Here is an 18,920-nt window from a genome sequence, read left to right on the forward strand (position 1 = left end):
CTCAGCGCTATGCTGTCGGCCTCTCCGGCGGGAATAGGCCCCTCCCACTGGTTTCTGGAGTGAATCACGCTCGTGCACAGAGTGTGGGAGATTCATTTTGAAATTCCCGCTGAAAAAAACCAGCGGGATTTCCTCCAATTTTTACGCGAATTTGACACTTCGAATTTTTTTGGGAGAATTGCCCCCTTAATGCCTGTAGCTATGAGAGGAGAATTGGCACATTTTCTGCTACTTGTGCCTCAACTGAAAGTGCTAGTAAGCGAGTGAGAGCAGATAGAGACCCAGCTGCAATCAACAGCAGTATGGTGACATTTGCACAGCAACAATCGCCACTTGACCAAAATTCTGAAGCGTGACCAGGTCATGGTGTACGGCAGGCCTTGGGAAGAGATAAGGACAGGAGAACACTGGCCAAGAAGAGTTATTGAGAGGAACACTGCAAGTTTTACAAAGCCGGTGGTTAGCACAGTGACCCAACAAACCTTTACTAAAACAATATTGCCATTCCTTTGAGAGGTCACAAGACCCAGGGTAGTAAGCTCCTTTCTCAATGTCATTAACATCCATGCTCCTGCCAGTTGACAAGCCGGAAGAAAACACTTTGATGAACAAGGGGGAAAAAGTACCTGGCCAGTTAGAAATGCGAGGATATCCCCATCTGCCTCATTCTGGTGGATTTTGGTAACAGTGTCCACTGTAGCTTTCACGTAATCAGGAACTGGACTGAGGATACAAAGGAAAAATCAAACAGTTCGTTAAGGTTCGAAGAGCTTTGAATAGAAACTGGCGACAGAGTAGACAATTGTGCCTGTGATACTCCCAAACCACCGACACTCCCTCACCCAATCAAATTCCATGGGCGGGATTTTCCAGCCACGCTCACCCCAAGGGGAGACGGTTAGATTTTCTCTTGCTGGAGATGGCATTTGCGTTACTTGCCACTGATCAGCTCAAGCCTGAATGTTGTCCAGGTCTTGCTGCGAATGGGCACGGACTGCTTCAGCAGTTGAGGTGTGGTGAATGATACTGAATGTTGTCCAAAATTCAGCAAACATCAACACTCTTGACCTCAATGCTGGAGAAAGGTCAATAGTGAAGCAGCACTAATTCATAGTGCCACTGCAGATAATTCATAGAATCTCTGCAGTGCAGAAGGGGCCATTCGGTCCATCGAGTCTGCACCAACCACAATCCCACCCAGGCCCTATCTCCATAATCCCACGTATTTACCCAGCTAATTCCGCCTGACAATTTAGCATGGCCAATCAACCTACCCCGCACATCTTTGGAGTGTGGGAGGAAACTGAAGCACCCGGAGGAAGCCCACGCAGACACGGGGAGAACGTCCACACAAGACAGTGACCCGAGGCTGAAATAGAACCCAGGTCCCTGGCGCTGTGATGTGGAGTTGCCGGCGTTGGACTGGGGTGGGCACAGTAAATAGTCTCACAACACCAGGTTAAAGTCCAACAGGTTTATTTGGTAGCACAAGCTTTCGGAGCGCTGCTCCTTCATCAGGTGAGTGTCTGATGAAGGAGCAGCGCTCCGAAAGCTCGTGCTACCAAATAAACCTGTTGGACCTTAACCTGGTGTTGTGAGACTACTTACTGGCGCTCCAAGGCAGCAGTGCTAACCACTGTGCCGCCATTGAGGAATGCACCAATGACCTGGGACTGAACAGATTGGAACCTGGCACAGCTCGTTGCTGTCTCATCACAAGTAGTGTCATTCTTCCCATTAATCCGAATTAGTCTTTCCGTGGTGTCTGGCGAAAGTGGAGGCTGAGTGGGAAGAGTATAGTCGGACCAGTAGGTGGTCTGCGGGGTCTTTGGTCCTGCTACAGAGGTCTGCAGATAAATAGGTTGTGAACCACTGCTTCCAGAGAACAATCCCACATCCTTGCTCTTTTCACATAGCCCCAAAATGTACCTTAAAGTATAAAAAATGTCGACTGGAAATGTCCGACCCTCCACGGTGAGAATGGCGCACGTATCCTTACTCGGGTCCGTGGTTTCGTTCAGATTGAAAAAGCCACGAAATTTCTGTAATGCAGAGAGTTAAAAATAGGAAATCATCAGTTGTCATCGGTACGTGCACCAACAACGCAGTTTTATGAGGAAGATTTGGTTCCTGTTAGAACATACAAGTGTGAGATCGGATTCTTAACACTGACGGGCCAAAAACAAACTGAAAGGCAAAGGGCTGGAGAAAACACAGAGGACCACCCGCCACTTCTCCCCCTCTCCGTCAAAAGAAAACGCAATGTTGAAGTAGCTCTCATCAATAACATTCTGTACGGTGGTTTGGAAGATCTCTTCATTACTGAAGTTGTTGTCACATCAAGAAGCAGTGATGCAGTAACCCAGGGTGACTGTAGCTGATTGCAGTGACCCACTCACTGCCCTGGCTGAATCAGTAAGTCCACTGGCACAGAATGGGATCAGGATTTCAAAAGGGAAAGCATAAGTAAAGTGAGCGTTGGTCCTCTAGAGAGTGACACTGGGGAATTAATGCAAGATAATAAGGAAATGAACTAGGGGGCAGTGTTTTAAAATTAGGGGTCACCCTTTTAGGACGGAGTTGAGGAGAATTCTTTTCTCAGAGGTGCGACTTTGGAACATTCTGCCTCAGGAGGTGATGGAGCCTGGGTCATTGAATATTTTTAAGGTGAAGGTAGATAGATTCTTGTTCAGCAAGGGAATCAAAACTTATCGAGGATAGACGGGAATGTAGAACTTGAAACACAAACAGTTGAGCCTTGATCTTATCAAATGGTGGAGCGGGTTCAAGGGGCCGAATGGTCTACCTGTGCTCCTATTTTGCATGTTCGTAGGTGACATGGATAAAATACATGGGAAAGAATCTTCCAATAGTCTTTTGTAATCTCAGTGGAGGATCCATCAATCCCACACAAATAGCTTTACACTGGAGGTTCCACTGACGTCGTGGACAACCAGAGGGACCCTTCCTCTCCCAACCCCTACCATGGAAAATTAACCTAATTATCTGTATAATCCTGTAGCAGATTGGCTAATCGAAGGGGGCTATTGGAAGATGGTCTACAATTGAGTGACTTGTCCACATTTTTACATTACACTACACCCACAAGTGTGTTGCTGCTCTTCCAATCACATGAAGAAGTGATCCTTCTATCTGGATTGAGCCTTTAAGTGCGGCCCTGATTTCAGATTAGTCCACGAGATACAAAAACGACAACAATTTGCATTTAAAAGGCCCCATTAACGCAGTAAAGCTTCCAAGGCTCTTCTCTGGGGCGCTTGTGCTCCTATTTTGCATGTTCGTAGGTGACATGGATAAAATACATGGGAAAGAATCTTCCAATAGTCTTTTGTAATCTCAGTGGAGGATCCATCAACCCCGCACAAATAGCTTTACACTGGAGGTTCCACTGACGTCGTGGACAACCAGAAGGACCCTTCCTCTCCCAACCCACAGAAGGAGATACAAGGACAGGTAATCAAGAGATTAGTGAAGAGGTAGGTGGGAGAGGTAGAGAGGCATCAGGTTTTGGATAGTGAATATCAGAATTTAAGACTGAGGTAGTTGAAGCAAAGAAAATTGGGGATAAGCAAAATGCCGGAATTGGCGGAGTGCAGAAATCTTGAAGGGTTGTAAGGTTGAAGGAGGTTACAGAGATAGGAAGGGGAATGATAAGCCTACTTTGGGTTTACACAGGCACTGTATCTGTAGGACATACCTCTGCATCCAGTGTAGCAGAAGAAACAATAAGTCGAAGATCCCCTCTTTTCTTCTGAATCTACAGAAAATATGGCAAACAAAATTAATGCATTTTTCCAAGATTTTGGGCTAAAAATACTGCTGGTTTGTCCAATCCTTTGTAAGATCATAATATCCCTACAGTACAGAAGGAGGCCATTTGGCCCATTGAATCTGCACTGACTTTCCAAAACAGCATCTTACCCAGGTCCACTCCTGGATCTACTCCGTAACCCCGTGCATTTACCCCACTAATCCCCCTAACCTGCACATCTTGGGACACTAAGAGGCAATTTAGCATGGCCAATCCACCTGACCCACACATCTTTGGACTGCAGGAGGAAACCGGAGCACCCGGAGGATACCCACGCAGACACGGGGAGAACTTGCAAACTCCACACAGACAGTGACCCAAGGCTGGAATTGAACCTGGGTCCCTGGCGCTGTGAGGCAGCAGTGCTAACCACTATAGAATCATAGAAACCCTACAGTGCAGAAAGAGGCCATTCGGCCCATCGAGTCTGCATCGACCACAATCCCACCCAGGCCCGACCCCCATATCCCTACATATTTTACCCGCTAATCCCTCTAACCTACGCATCTCAGGACACTAAGGGGCAATTTTTAGCATGGCCAATCAACCTAACCCGCACATCTTTAGACTGTGGGAGGAAACCGGAGCACCCAGAGGAAACCCACGCAGACACGAGGAGAATGTGCAAACTCCACACAGACAGTGATCCGAATCGGGAATCGAACCCAGGTCCCTGGAGCTGTGAAGCAACAGTGCTAACCACTGTGCTACCTATGCCACCTGGATTTCAGTACTGCTTTTGACTTTGGATATTAGGGAGCAGTAGGTGGTTCAATGGACAAGACATGCTTAGAGAGGGCAAAGCAAGATAGAAGGAGCTATAGACACAGGTTCAGAGTTAGGATTGTCAATTGGTGTTTTTGTAAAAACACAGAACAGGGGTATTGTACACTGTATACTATTTAATCTTAGTGACTCATCAAAGTAATCTTAATGATCATCTAGAAATAAATCTTCACATCTCTCTCACTGCCTTAGGAAGAGTTGGTTTATAAATCCTTCTATAAACAACTTGAACTGCTAAAGATAAAGTCAAAATGTTGTAAATCTGACAATAAGGTCAACTCCCAAAATCTGTCACTTCTGCCTTAGTAGTGATGGATCTGCTGTGTACTTCCTAAATCAAGAAATATCTACAGAGAAGTTTAATTACAAACAGAAAATGTTTTCTGCTACAATCTCAGATCTTATCTTGCAAGAACCAAACATCCTGAGGTTTTCATTCACCAGGCATAGGCAAAGTGTGTTACTGACTGCTGACCTTTCTTAATAAGCCAATAGCGATGTCCGTGTACAAGGTCCTTTCATGGGCCTCATCCAACAGGAGAACACTGAAATGAGGGGAAACACAAGAACACATTACAGAGTCAGACATATGAAACAATCAAACCTCACCACGTTTCCTTCACATTCCACCCTGAGGTGACTGCCATACCATAAAATATATTACCACCAGATTACACATGTTTTAATACAGTAAAGAATATTGCAAATTAAGAAAATAAATGAATATTCTGCAATCTTCTTCGTAACTTGCAGTGTGACAAACTTACAAAATTAACACTTCTATAAAGGTTCTATGAAGGCAAAAATTTATTCATAGAATCCCTACAGTGCAGAAGGAGGCCATTCAGCCCAACGGGTCATCATAGAAACCCTACAGTGCAGAAGGAGGCCATTCGGCCCATTGAGTCTGCACCGAACACAATCCCACCCAGGCCCTACCCCCACATATTTACCCGCTAATCCCCCAAACCTACACATCCCAGGACTCTAAGGGGCAATTTTTAACCTGGCCAATCAACCTAACCCGCACATCTTTGGACTGTGGGAGGAAACCGGAGCACCCGGAGGAAACCCACGCAGACACGAGGAGAATGTGCAAACTCCACACAGACAGTGACCCGAGCCGGGAATCGAACCCGGGACCCTGGAGCTGTGAAGCAGCAGTGCTAACCACTGTGCTACCGTGCCGCCCATTTTTTCAAAGTAATCTGCCACTTGGCCACCTGTTCCACTAACCATATCCTCTTGAAGTTTAACACTATCTTCCTCACAGTTTTTAGTACTTCCAAGTTTTATGTCATCTGCAAATTTCGAAATTATGTCCTGCACACCCAAATCTAGGTAATTAATATATATATCATGAAGAGCAGTGGTTCTAATACCGACCCCTGGGGAACACTACTCATAGTCTGCACTGACTCTCCGACAGAGCATCTTGCCAAGGCCCACCTCTGCCCTAACCTCGTAACCTCACGTATTTACCCCGCTAATCCCCCTAACCTAATATTTAACAGTACCAAGGGGGGGTTTGCCTGTGCAATGAAGAGCAGCGAGAGCCCCATGTTGCCTCAGGCACTTAATTACTTGGTGAGGACCTTCACTGGGATCAAGGACTCTGAGGGTGGAAGTCCCAGACACTAGAGCTGCTGGCCATTCAGAGGCTGGAATCTCTGCACCGCGCAGCAGCACCACTGGGCAGGTGGTGGCTGTTACCAGTATTACATCAACCCGAGGCTTAGGATCGCCATGACCTCATGAGTGATTGGTGGGGGTGGAGAGATGGTGAGGAGGATGTTTGGCAGCAGGGTGGCTCTCAGCAGACCCCTCCTTCCTAATGCTGAGTCCCTCGATCAGTCATTGAGCGCCCGACAACAAAAACCCAAGGTGTGTCCTTTGGGCTTCCTGCATGCCAGCTCCCCCATCTGCCAATGGGTGGCCAGCAGAGGTGTTGGGTTGAGAGTCTTAAGTGAACACTAATTGCCCACTTAAGGGGCTCAATTGGTGGCGGGCAGTAAGACTGTCCAAGGGGCCTGCCTGTCACTGACATAATCAGGACAATGGCAGAAAGGGGATGGTGTCCCCATCCATCACCCTCCCATTAATTAAATGCCCCTGCACCACTAAACTTGCCATGGGGGAGGGCATTAAATTCCATTCATGGATTTTGATAACTAAAAATGAACAACTTGAAGAAAGAAAGATGGCATTTATTTATAGAGATCCTCATCTCCACAGGACATCCAAAGTATTTTACAGACAATGAAACACTTTGGAAATGTAGACACTACAGTAACATAGGAAAGACAGCAATTGGTGCACAGCAAACTCCCACAAACTGCAATTGGATAATGACTAATCTTTCTCTGTGATTTTGATAGAGGGGTAAACGTCGACCAACTCAAATAAATATAAAGGCAAAAATACTGCAGATGCTGGAATCTGGAACAAAAACAGAAAATGCTGGGGAAACTCAGCAGGTCTGACAGCGTCTGTGGAGAGAGAATAGAGCCAACGTTTCGAGTCTGGATGACCCTTTGTCAGCCTTTCATCAGGAATAACTCCCCTGCTCTTTTCTGAAACGGTGTCACTGGGAGGGTTGGCATGGTTTAATGTATCATCCAAAAACGATACCTCCAGCAGTGCAGCAGTCGCTCAGTGCTGCATTGGAGTGTCAGTCTAGATATTTTGTGCTCAGGTCCAAATGTTAATAAAAATTCACTCCCAACCCTCATCCCAGATTTTTCCTTCTTGGTCTTCCCAATTTGCAAACGATTCCCTCTTTCGTAGAATCTCTGCAGTGCAGAAGGAGGCCATTTGGCCCATTGAGTCTGCACCGACTCTCAGAAAGACCATTTTACCCAGACCCATCCCCCCCGACTCTATTCCTGTAACCACGTGTAGTCCAGCAATAATACCACAATGCCACTGCCTCCCCATCTTTCCTATTCACCATGCTCCACGTGTTTTGTTCTTCTGCAATGCTAAATAGGTTTTTGGATAAAAATACACTGTCGGGTAGGATTAATCTGGTTTCACTCTGAGAAGCTTTTAACCAAAAGAGTTAAAGATTGGAAATGTACACGAATTGTAGTGGAAGAAGTCAGAATATCAGATACTGCCCACATACAGTGCCATGTGTAAGTTCTGTGACTTGCATTTTATTTACATTCTTTCCCTCCTCATTTACCTATGTCATTCTGTGACCAAAATCAGTGGCCCAGATGAACATAATTACTTGCTCAAACTTGGAATGGCATGGTAGCACAGTGTTTAACACTCTGCCCCACAGCACCAGGGACCCGGGTTCAATTCCCAGCTTGGGTAACTGTGTGGAATTTGCACGTTCTCCCCGTGTCTGTCTGGGTTTCCCCCGGGTGCTCCGGTTTCCTCCCACAGTCCAAAGATGTGCAGGTGAGGTGGATTGGCCATGCTAAATTGCCGCTTGGTGTCAGAGGGACTAGCTAGGGTAAATGCATGGGGTTATGGGGATAGGGCCTGGGTGGGATTGTGGTCGGTGCAGACTCGATGGGTCGAATGGCCTCCTTCTGCACTATAGCATTCTATGATTCTAAGGTAGTAAAAGTGTTCATAATCCAGATGGATGAGAAGATGGGAGAGTTAGGTTGTGAAGAAATGGATGGTCTTTATCCCTAGCTTGACTTTTCTTTGCCTTGATGACTCAGAGTGTAGATGAGCCCTATCGAACCAAGAAAATTCCAGGATAGCCTCTGGTTTGTGCTGAGTTCTTTGAATCAAGGAGGCTACAATTGGGCTTACCGTCCCTAGGTCAGGGAAAAAAATAGCATCAAAGACGATTCCCATTCTGGAGCGACATATAGCCACACGACTGCATGTGGATACCACAATGGAGGCAAGTTTGGTGTGATATCTTCTTCCAGCCAGTCAAATAGCTTTCCTTTCTCAATATCAAGCTTCACAACCTGAACAATCGCAACTTGAGTGAGGAATCAAACTCCGGCAAGGCCTTAGGGAGGGAGCGTGGAAGAAGAAAATTAACAAGCTTCCATTTATGTTACGCTTCTCTGCACACTTCTTAAGGTACAATGGTGGAGATTGTATGGAAATTAACGAACGTTTGGGACATGACAAGAAGTCATTGAGAGGATTAACATATAGGCCAAAAGAATGAACCTCAAACAGTTTATAACTTACACCTGAGCCAGAGATAAAATGATCGTCTTGGAATCACTCCTGTTATCCCCATAATACTGTCACCTTTAAGGTTGGGACCTGGGACATGGGTTTATTCATGTTCCAGACTACATTATCAGTTCCGAATATTGGACTCAAAGCATTAACTTTGGTTCTCTCTTGTGATGAAACTTACAGAATACAACAGTGCAGAAGAGGCCCTTCAGCCCATCGAGTCTGCACAAACCCATGAAAGGCCCTGACCTGCCCACCTAATCCCACTTGCCAGCACTTGGCCCACAGCCTTGAATGTTATGGCATGCCAAGTACTCATCCAGGTACATTTTAAAGGATGTGAGGCATCCCGCCTCCATCACCCTCCCAGACAGCGCATTCCAGACCCTCACCACCCTGTGGGTAACAAAGTTTTTCTCAAATCCTCCCTAAACCTCCCACCCCTCACTTTTAAACTTGTGTCCCCTTGTAACTGACCCTTCAACTAAGGGAAACAGCTGCTCCCTATCTACCCTGTCCATGCCCCTCATAATCTTGAACACCTCAATCAGGTCGCCCCTCAGTCTTCTCTGCTCCAGAGAAAACAATCGAAGCCTATCCAAGCTCACTTTATAGCTTAAATATTCCATCCCAGGCAACATCCTGGCGAACCTCCTCTTTACCCCTTCCAGTGCGTTCTCGTCCTTCCTATAATGTGGCGACCAGAACTGCACACAGTGCTCCAGCGGTGGCCTCACCAAAGTTCTATACAACTCCATTATGACCTCTCTGCTTTTGTAATCTGAACCCCGATTGATAAAGGCGAGTGTGCCGTATGCCTTTTTCACCACCCTATTAACCTGCCTTTCCACCTTCAGAGATCTATGGATAAACGCGCCAAGGTCCCTTTGTTCTTCGGAACTTCCCAGTATCAGACCTTTCACAGGATACTTCCTTGTCAAATTACTCCTTCCGAAGTGCATCACCTCACACTTTTCAGGGTTAAATTCCATCTGCCATTTATCCGCCCATCTGACCATCTCGTCTATATCTTCCTGTGACCCAAGACACTTAAATTTGAAATTGGGGGTTGGGAACTCCAGTTCCCGTTTGTGCATGCTTTGGCTGGGAAATGGCTACACATGTGCAGTTTGGGATTTTCATGTCTTCAGACTGGAGACCAGCCCTGCGCACCTGCACAGAAGAAAAGAAGTAAAAATGACATCAAATGTAGGTCAGGTAACCTGAACTGGAGTGCCATTACCAGGGAAGGTCACAGGAGAAGAACAGGGAGAGGTCCCAGAAGAAAGACCCAAGCAGGGACAAAGACAGGGATAAGAAAGAATTCCCAGAAGTCAGGTTAAAAGAAAGGAGCAGAGCAATATGCTCTGGGTTAAAGAGAGAGCTGCAAGGAGCGGGCTTGAGAGAAGCCCTGAAGATCTGAGGAGGCAGCTGAAGCTTGGTGAATCCAGACTGTGAGGCTTTTGGAGCAGTGTGGTTCTGCTTGGCATGGCAGAAGATCTAAAATTGTCCTTAGAAGGTGAAGCATGAGTTTACTCGGAGATCCACAGGAAAGGAATCTTACAAGGCGTGATTGAAACCCTGGAGGTGGATCCTGGTTGAAGTTCTCCAAAGGGGAGTGACATTTGGAGAGAACCCAAATCTTTGAACGTGGAAAATTGGAAACCTTCATGAGAAGGACAACGTTTCAGTGAGACTAGTTGGCTCACACTATGGCAAACGTCTCGGTGGAATGTTGAGAAATCCATGGAATCTGCTTTGGTCACATCTACCATTTACTCTGGAGTGCGGTGTGTCTGACCACAATTCATCTGTTAATTCACATGTACCTCATACTTACCCTGAATATCACGGTACAAGTTAGATATTGTACACTGTTATATCTTCCTGAATGTGTATGTGTCTGTAAAAATGTTGCTGAGGATGAAGGAATCGTGAATATTTGAATAATCTTTCTGTGTATTCAGATTTTTCCAACCTCTTTGTCTGATGTAATATGGTTCATTTTGTGTTTAACAAATATTTACTCTTTGTGTTAAAAAGTTCATCAAAAGTGTTAAAAAGCTGACTCTTGTGAATCTGTTCAGTAACTTTGCTCCATGGTTATAAAGAAGTTAGGATCTATCAAGCCAGGTATCACTCTGGGATCTGACTTGTCCTGTATTAACAGATGGGATTGTAACACTCACCACAGATGCTGCCAGACCCACTGAGCTTTCTCAGCGCTTTCTGTTTTAATTTCAGATCTCCAGCAACCGCAATATTTTGCTTTTACCCGCCTGCTATCAAGCCCTGACGACTGTGAGTTGCATAGCATCGGTATGTGTCAATGTTCACACTTAAGAATGAACAGCTGGGATATAACCACTGTACATTTATCAAGTGACCAGGAAATAATGTCAATACAAATTATAAATGATTAATGTCTTCAGCATTAAAAGCATATCATGGTACACCAGAAAACTGAAGCATATTACAGTAGGCCTCGCATTCTATTCTTCTGGTTCACAATCTATTTAATTCACTGCCAAACCCTGTGAATTAATATAGGATGTTGATTTCATTTCTATTCGATTTAACATTCTGTAGCAGTTGATAATACAGAGAGTTTAGATCTAAAATGTGTTTAGCTTAACATAATTCTCAGCCAGAAGAACTGAATGAGAGTGTGTGCTAAACAATATCATGACTGAAACCAAAAGAGAAAATGCTGGAAAATCTTAGCAGATCAAAGCTTTGACGAAGGGTCATCTGGACTCGAAACGTCAGCTCTTTCCTCTCCTTACAGATGCTGCCAGACCTGTTGCGATTTTCCAGCATTTTCTCTCTTGGTTTCAGATTCCAGCATCCGCAGTAATTTGCTTTAATCCAATGCAATAACAGATATGGAGTTAGGTATTAGCCAGCATCAGTTTAAAAGCAGCATCCTGCGTGGTGTTTCTTCATTTTGCTCCCAATTATATTTAATATACTTAAAAAAGAAAGTTGAGTCAGAGTAACATCCCAAAAGCCAAACTGTCCTTTTAGTAATTACCTGTATCTCTTCAATAAAGGGTCAGCCATCATTTCCCGGACAAGCATCCCATCTGTAAGAAACTAAAACACAACAATACCGATTTAATCAGTGTTTCAATTCAGAAATCCTCAGCCTACTGCAGTGTTCCAATGAAGCTCAACATCAACACAACGTGGGCAGCACAGTGCCACCGCTGCCTCACAGCGCCAGGGACCCGGGTTCGATTCCCGGCTTGGATCACTGTCTGTGTGCAGTTTGCACATTCTCCCCATGTCTGCGTGGGTTTCCTCCCGGGTGCTCCAGTTTCCTCCTACAGTCCAAAGATGTGCAGGTTAGATGGGTTGGCCATGCTAAATTGCCCCTTAGTGTCAGGGGGACTAGTAGGGTAAATGCAGGAAGAGTTGATGGCATCACATCCAATGCTTTTCATAGGTGAAAAACCCTAGTATGTTGAGGGAGAATTTAGCATGGCCAATTCACCTAACCTTTGGGTGATATGAGAAATTGGATGAGCCATCTATAAAATTAAGATGTAAAACGAGTGAGTGGTTGATGCAACCTGCTTTATCCCATCGCCCACAATGAAAACGACCCAGTGTAAGTTTTTTGTTACAGTTCTCCAGATAAAAGATACTCAGTGATATTAAGTGAAGAATTGCTGAATGTACCAGGAGATGTACTGGAGATTGATTAAATGATAATGAAAAGATGATTGGTAGGAAATAACAAGACAGACAGAGACAGACAGACAGAGACAGACAGACAGAGACAGACAGACAGAGACAGACAGACAGAGACAGACAGACAGAGACAGACAGACAGACAAAGACAGACAGACAGAGACAGACAGACAGACAGACAAAGACAGACAGACAAAGACAGACAGACAAAGACAGACAGACAGAGACAGACAGACAGAGACAGACAGAGACACACACACACAGAGACACACACACACACACACAGAAACACACACACACACAGAAACACACACACACACAGAAACACACACACACACAGAAACACACACACACACAGAAACACACACACACAGAAACACACACACACAGAAACACACACACACAGAAACACACACACACAGAAACACACACACACAGAAACACACACACACAGAAACACACACACACAGAAACACACACACACAGAAACACACACACACAGAAACACACACACACAGAAACACACACACACAGAAACACACACACAGAAACGCTACACTGTCTCACCCCTCCACCCATTGAGTGAGTGGTGTGTGGAAATTTATGGCAGCGAGCCTTGAAAAGATTCAATATCGCAACATGTTGTGTTTTCTGGGGAAAAGCTTGAAATGAGTAATCAGGCTCTGACAGGAAAAGCAGACGGGCTGGTTTCTTTGGTCTGGAGAGTGACTGAACGACATCTCAGCTGACATCTCAGTTAGCTTGGCACTGCCTGGGCACCATAACCGCGTGCGACATTGCTCTAACCAACAGCACCAATCGTGGTGAGGTGCACCGACAACTGTTACCTTACCTTTATTCTCGTTGCCTGGAAATCGGTGCAGTCGTCAAAACGGATACAATATCCAACTTCGTGACCCAACACCACGCCACGTTCCTCTGCCACTCGTCCTGCCACCTTAGAACACAGGAGAGAATGGTCAACATGAACCAATCTGGTTTCAGGAATACTCTGCTAGCAGGGGGCTGTTCTCTGAGTTCTAGCTTCACCAGATAATCTCTCCATACAGTGATACCCCTAAATTCCTTTCCAGCACCAAGACCAGTGAACGTTGGTTTCAGCCTATATCTCTAAATTGGAAGCATCAAAATCACCAAAGAACATATATACATAGAACATAAGATCGAGGAGCAGGAGTAGGCCATCTGGCCCCTCGAGCCTGCTCTGCCATAGAGTCATAGAGGTTTACAGCATGGAAACAGGCCCTTCGGCCCAATTTGTCCATGCCACCCCTTATTGCCATTCAATAAGATCATGGCTGACCTTTTTGTGGACTCAGTTCCACTTACCCGCCCGCTCACCATAACCCTTAATTCCTTTACTGTTCAAAAATGTATCTATTCTTGCCTTAAAAACATTCAACGAGGTAGCCTCAATTGCTTCACTGGGCAGGGAATTCCATAGGTTCACAACCCTTTGGGTGAAGAAGTTTCCTCCTCAACTCAGTCCTAAATCTGCTCTCCCTTATTTTGAGGCCATGCCCCCTAATTCTAGTTTCATCCGCCAGTGGAAACAACTTCCCCGCTTCTATCTTATCTATTCCCTTCATGATCTTATATGTTTCCATAAGATCTCCCCTCATTCTTCTGAATTCCAATGAGTATAGCCCCAGTCTACTCAGCCTCTCCTCATAAGCCAACTCTCTCAACTCTGGAATCAACCTAGTGAATCACCTCTGCACCCCCTCCAGTGCCAGTACATCCTTTCCCAAATAAGGAAAATTGCAAGACCACCGAATTCAGCCTAGAGTCAGCCAAGTCACCAACAGACAGACCATAAATTCCTTTCACTGAAGTATAATAAAGCCAGCATCTTTCTTTATTAAACCCAAGAAAACCTGTCCGATTGGTTCTTTTAGGTTCTCAGCATGCACAGTGCATATCCTCTTCAAACAAAAAAACCTGTTCCAGTCAAACATGGAGAGGCAAAAAAAGCTGGAAAGGCCTTTAGACCCCCTCCTCACTTGATCTAAAGAAGGAACCAGTGGGGATGGCCAGAACCAGAGGTGCACAGAGCTCTTGATTTGATTTGATTTATCATTGTCACATGTATTAACATACAGTGAAAAGTATTGTTTCTTGCGCGCTATACAAAGCATACCGTACATAGAGAAGGAAAGGAGAGAGTGCAGATTGTAGTGTTACAGTCATAGCTAGGGTGTAGAGAAAGATCAACTTAGTGCATTGTTATGGGGCAGCAGGAGGAGTGAGAGCACGGAGGGGTTTAAACATAAGGATGAGAATTTTAAAATCCATCCCGGGATGATGGATGAGTAATACATGGTATGAGTTAGGATGCAGGAAAGTCAGGTTTCTGCAGACAAGTCTGGAATTCAGATTTATTACTGCTAATCATAGAGTCATCGAGGTTTACAGCATGGAAACAGGCCCTTCGGCCCAATTTGTCCATGCCGCCCTTTTTTTTTTAAACCCCTAAGCTAATCCCAATTGCCCACATTTGGTCCATATCCCTCTATACCCATCTTACCCATGTAACTGTTTAAACGCTTTTTAAAAGACAAAATTGTACCCGCCTCTACTACTACCTCTGGCAGCTTGTTCCAGACACTCACCACACACTGTGTGAAAAAATTACCCTTCTGGACACTTTCGTATCTTTCCCCTTTCACCTTAAACCTATGCCCTCTAGTTTTAGACTCCCCTACCTTTGGGAAAAGATACTGACTATCTAGCTGATCTGTGCCCCTCATTATTTTATAGACCTCTATAAGATCACCCCACAGCCTCCTACGCTCCAGAGAAAAAAAGTCCCAGTCTATCCAGCCTCTCCTTATAACTCAAACCATCAACTCCCGGTAGCATCCTAGTAAATCTTTTCTGCACTCTTTCTAGTTTAATAATAACCTTTCTAAATAATCGTGGAATGCCGGCCAATATTGAGTGCACCAAGGACAGGAAGATTTGATGGCGCCACTTCCAATGCTTTTCATAGGTGAAAAATCAAAACCGTCAATTCAATGTTCATGATCTAAATTTGTAATGTGTAATTCTGTTCCACCTGATTGTCATTAGGTATGCGGTCATGATTAAATCGGATCAGTTTCTCTTTACTATCCAATGCCTTGAATCCAAACTGGTCAGGACCAAACACCATTCAAATTAATATCAGTTTGGATTCGGGATCCATGCAAATAATCCTGATGTAATTAAATTGGAGAGAGCTCTTCTCACCTACCCACCCAGCATTTATTCTGCTGCTGCTCCTCAGGTTCGCACTGAAGCATATAATTTATGCAATATCTCTGGACGGGGGGAGTGGGGTGTTAGGTCCGATTTGAACTTGCAGCGCTGCACTGAATCATTAAGCCAAAATGAAGAAGCCAAGGCCAGGAAAATGCTTGGGCGAATTGAGAATGAGATTGAGGAATATGGAATGCGAGACAGCTACTTACGGAAACAACGGCCACCCTACGGGGCTGTGTCACACCAATCACTCGGCCCTCTGCTGTCCAGCCAGCTTCCAACAGATACTGTCAGCAAACAGTTTTAGGGGTAAGAAAGAAGCAGTCAGCCCTGTTAATGACATACCTTAATATACACTTTACATTCTCCGACAGGCTACTGTGGAAGATGTATTAAAATAGAAGTATTTCCTCTCTGAAACTAATTCTCCAAGCAACATCCTCCATCCTTTTAAACACTTGCTCAATCGCCTACTGCAACTCAATGCTACTGAACACAAAGGGCAGGGTAAACCAACCCACTTCCAATTTTTGTTATGGCTTTCTTTTCAGCTTTATACACCAAAAATAAAGCAGAATCTTTTAGAAAAGGTTAGAGCCAGCAGTTTGGTTTGGAAACCTATCAACGATCCCATGAATTTCTACACTTGGAATGATGTAGCACAGATGGCGGTCATTTGGCCCATCATGCCTATAATAGCTATTTAAAAGAGCTAGCCAAGAGTTAGCTGGGGCGGCACGGTGGCACAGTGGTTAGCACTGCTGCCTCACAGCGCCAGGGACCCGGGTTCGATTCCCGGCTTGGGTCACTGTCTGTGCGGAGTCTTCACGTTCTCCGTGTCTGCGTGGGTTTCCTCCGGGTGCTCCGGTTTCCTCCCACAGTCTGAAAGACGTGCTGGTTAGGGTGCATTGACCATGCTAAATTCTCCCTCAGTGTACCCGAACAGGCGTTGGAATATGACGACTGGGGGATTTTCACAGTAACTTCATTGCGGTATTCTTTAAGCCTGTTTATGACATTAATAAATAAACTTAACTTAATTAAGTTAACTCCCTTATTCTTTCCCCCAGAACACTGCAATTTGTTCCTTTCCAAACACACATTTTAGTTTTCCATTGAAAGCTCCTACTGATTTATTGATTGGCTGTCAAAATTTTACATAACACATTCTAAAGGCAGTAAAAATGTGGTTTTCGAACCCACGTGATAATATATCACTTGCCCCAGTGACAACTCGTTCAGTGTGACACAGAGAAACGTTGCAACTCGTTAATACCAACCTGGGGAATCTGAGTGCTCTTTCCACATCCAGTTTCACCAACAATCACCACTGTCTGATAGTTTTCCACCAAATAAAGGATGTGATTTCTGTGCTAAAAAAAAGGAACAAAACTTCGCTGAAAATTATTACTGTTGGCTTAAAACATGGACGAGTATGTTAAGGTCTCACCAGGACAAAGGATCTGTGCCATGAGGTCTCATGAATCTTACTAAATCCAACGATTTGCAGTTTAATGAATAAAATGGATGGATTTGTGAGGAAGAAAGCAGATCCAAAAGTTTTTTAAAAATTCATTCATGGGATGTGACAAGGCCAGCATTCATTGCCCATGCCTAATTGCCCTTGAACTGAGTAACCTGCTCGGTCGTTTCAATGGCATTTAAGAGTAAGGATGGCAGATTTCCTTCCCTAAAGGACATTAGCTTTCACAACAATTGACAGAAGGTCATCAGTCCGTGGAATACTCTTTCCCGAAAGCAGTGGAGGCTTGGTCATTGAATTTATTCAAGTCAGAATTAGACAGATCTTTGGTTGACAAGGGAATCAATGGGGGGCAGACGGGAAAGTGGAGTCCAGACCACAACGAGATCGCCCATGATCTCATGAATGATGGAGCAGGCTTGAAGGGCCACTCCTGTTCCTAAGTCCTTTGTTCTTACAGGGGTGGCACGGTGGCGCAGTGGTTAGCACTGCTGCCTCACAGGGACCCGGGTTCGATTCCCAGCTTGGGTCACTGCCTGTGCGGAGCCTGCATGTTCTCCCCGTGTCTGCGTGGGGTTCCTCTGGCTGCTCTGGTTTCCACCCACAGTCCGAAAGACGTGCTGGTTAGATGCATTGGCCGTGCTAAATTCTCCCTCAGTGTACCCGAACAGGCGCCGAAGCGTGGCGACGCGAGGGGATTTTCACAATGACTTCATTGCAGTGTTAATGTAAGCCTACTTGTGACACTAATAAAAAACAAACCTATAACTCCTCCAGCAATGTCCCGGGACTGAGATGATTGGCTTCCAACGATCGCTGACTCCAACCCTTGGGAAGTGTTCTCCCCGATTCCCACCGATTTAAATTTTGCTAGGGCTTCTTAATGCCACACTCAGTCAAATGCAGTCTTGATGTCAAGAGCGGTCACTTTTATTTCATCTCTAGACTTAGCTCTTTGGTCCATTTTTGAACCAAAGCTGAGGTCTGGAGTCAAGCCACCCTTGTGGATCCCAAACTGAGCATTGCTGAACAGGTTCGGCCCAATGAGTGACACTTGAAAGCGTTGCTAACAATGCATTTGCTGGTGATCAAGAGTAGACTGATGGGGCAGTGATTGTCCAGGTTGGATTTGTATTTTTTGGGGGGGAAAGGACATAGCTGGGCAATTTTTCCACATAGTTGGGTAGAAGCCAGTGCCGTAACTGTACTGGAACAGCTTGGCCAGGGACGTGGCTAATTCTGGACCTCAAGTCTTCAGCACTACAGCCGGGATGTTGACAGGACACATAGCCTTTTGCTGTATCCAGTATTCCCAATATCATGTGGATATTGCTGGGAACATCAGGAGGAGGCTGCTTTCTTCCAGAACACAGGCCTGGGTAGCACGGCGGCACAGTGGTTAGCACTGCTGCCTCACAGTGCCAGGGACCCCGGTTCGATTCCCGGCTTGGGTCACTGTCTGTGCGGAGTCTGCACGTTTTCCCCATGTCTGCGTGGGTTTCCTCCGGTTGCTCCGGTTTCCTCCCACAGTCCGAAAGACGTGCTGGTTAGGTGCATTGGCCGTGCTAAATTCCCCCTCAGTGTACCCGAACAGGTGCCGGAGTGTGGCGACTAGGGGATTTTCACAGTAACTTCACTGCAGTGTTAATGTAAGACGACTTGTGACACTGATAAATAAACTTTAAGCTTTAA

The 18,920-nt window shown here is 45.3% G+C and overlaps 1 protein-coding gene across 1 annotated transcript in view; it reads right to left on the bottom strand.

Moving 5' to 3' along the window:
- The window catches only part of dhx35 (DEAH-box helicase 35), a 67,087-nt gene that overhangs the window by 38,663 nt on the left and 9,504 nt on the right, over positions 1–18,920 (bottom strand). The window contains exons 3-10 of the mRNA XM_078236809.1: positions 17,026–17,118; positions 15,955–16,032; positions 13,335–13,439; positions 11,820–11,881; positions 5,094–5,163; positions 3,719–3,778; positions 1,930–2,042; positions 627–723 (exon numbers count right to left, since the gene is read on the bottom strand). Of these exons, the coding sequence (XP_078092935.1) occupies positions 627–723; positions 1,930–2,042; positions 3,719–3,778; positions 5,094–5,163; positions 11,820–11,881; positions 13,335–13,439; positions 15,955–16,032; positions 17,026–17,118 (678 nt within the window). The remainder of the gene's footprint in view (positions 1–626; positions 724–1,929; positions 2,043–3,718; positions 3,779–5,093; positions 5,164–11,819; positions 11,882–13,334; positions 13,440–15,954; positions 16,033–17,025; positions 17,119–18,920) is intronic.

This window comes from Mustelus asterias, chromosome 20, assembly GCF_964213995.1.
Source record: "Mustelus asterias chromosome 20, sMusAst1.hap1.1, whole genome shotgun sequence".
In the NCBI taxonomy this organism is placed as follows: Eukaryota; Metazoa; Chordata; class Chondrichthyes; order Carcharhiniformes; family Triakidae; genus Mustelus; species Mustelus asterias.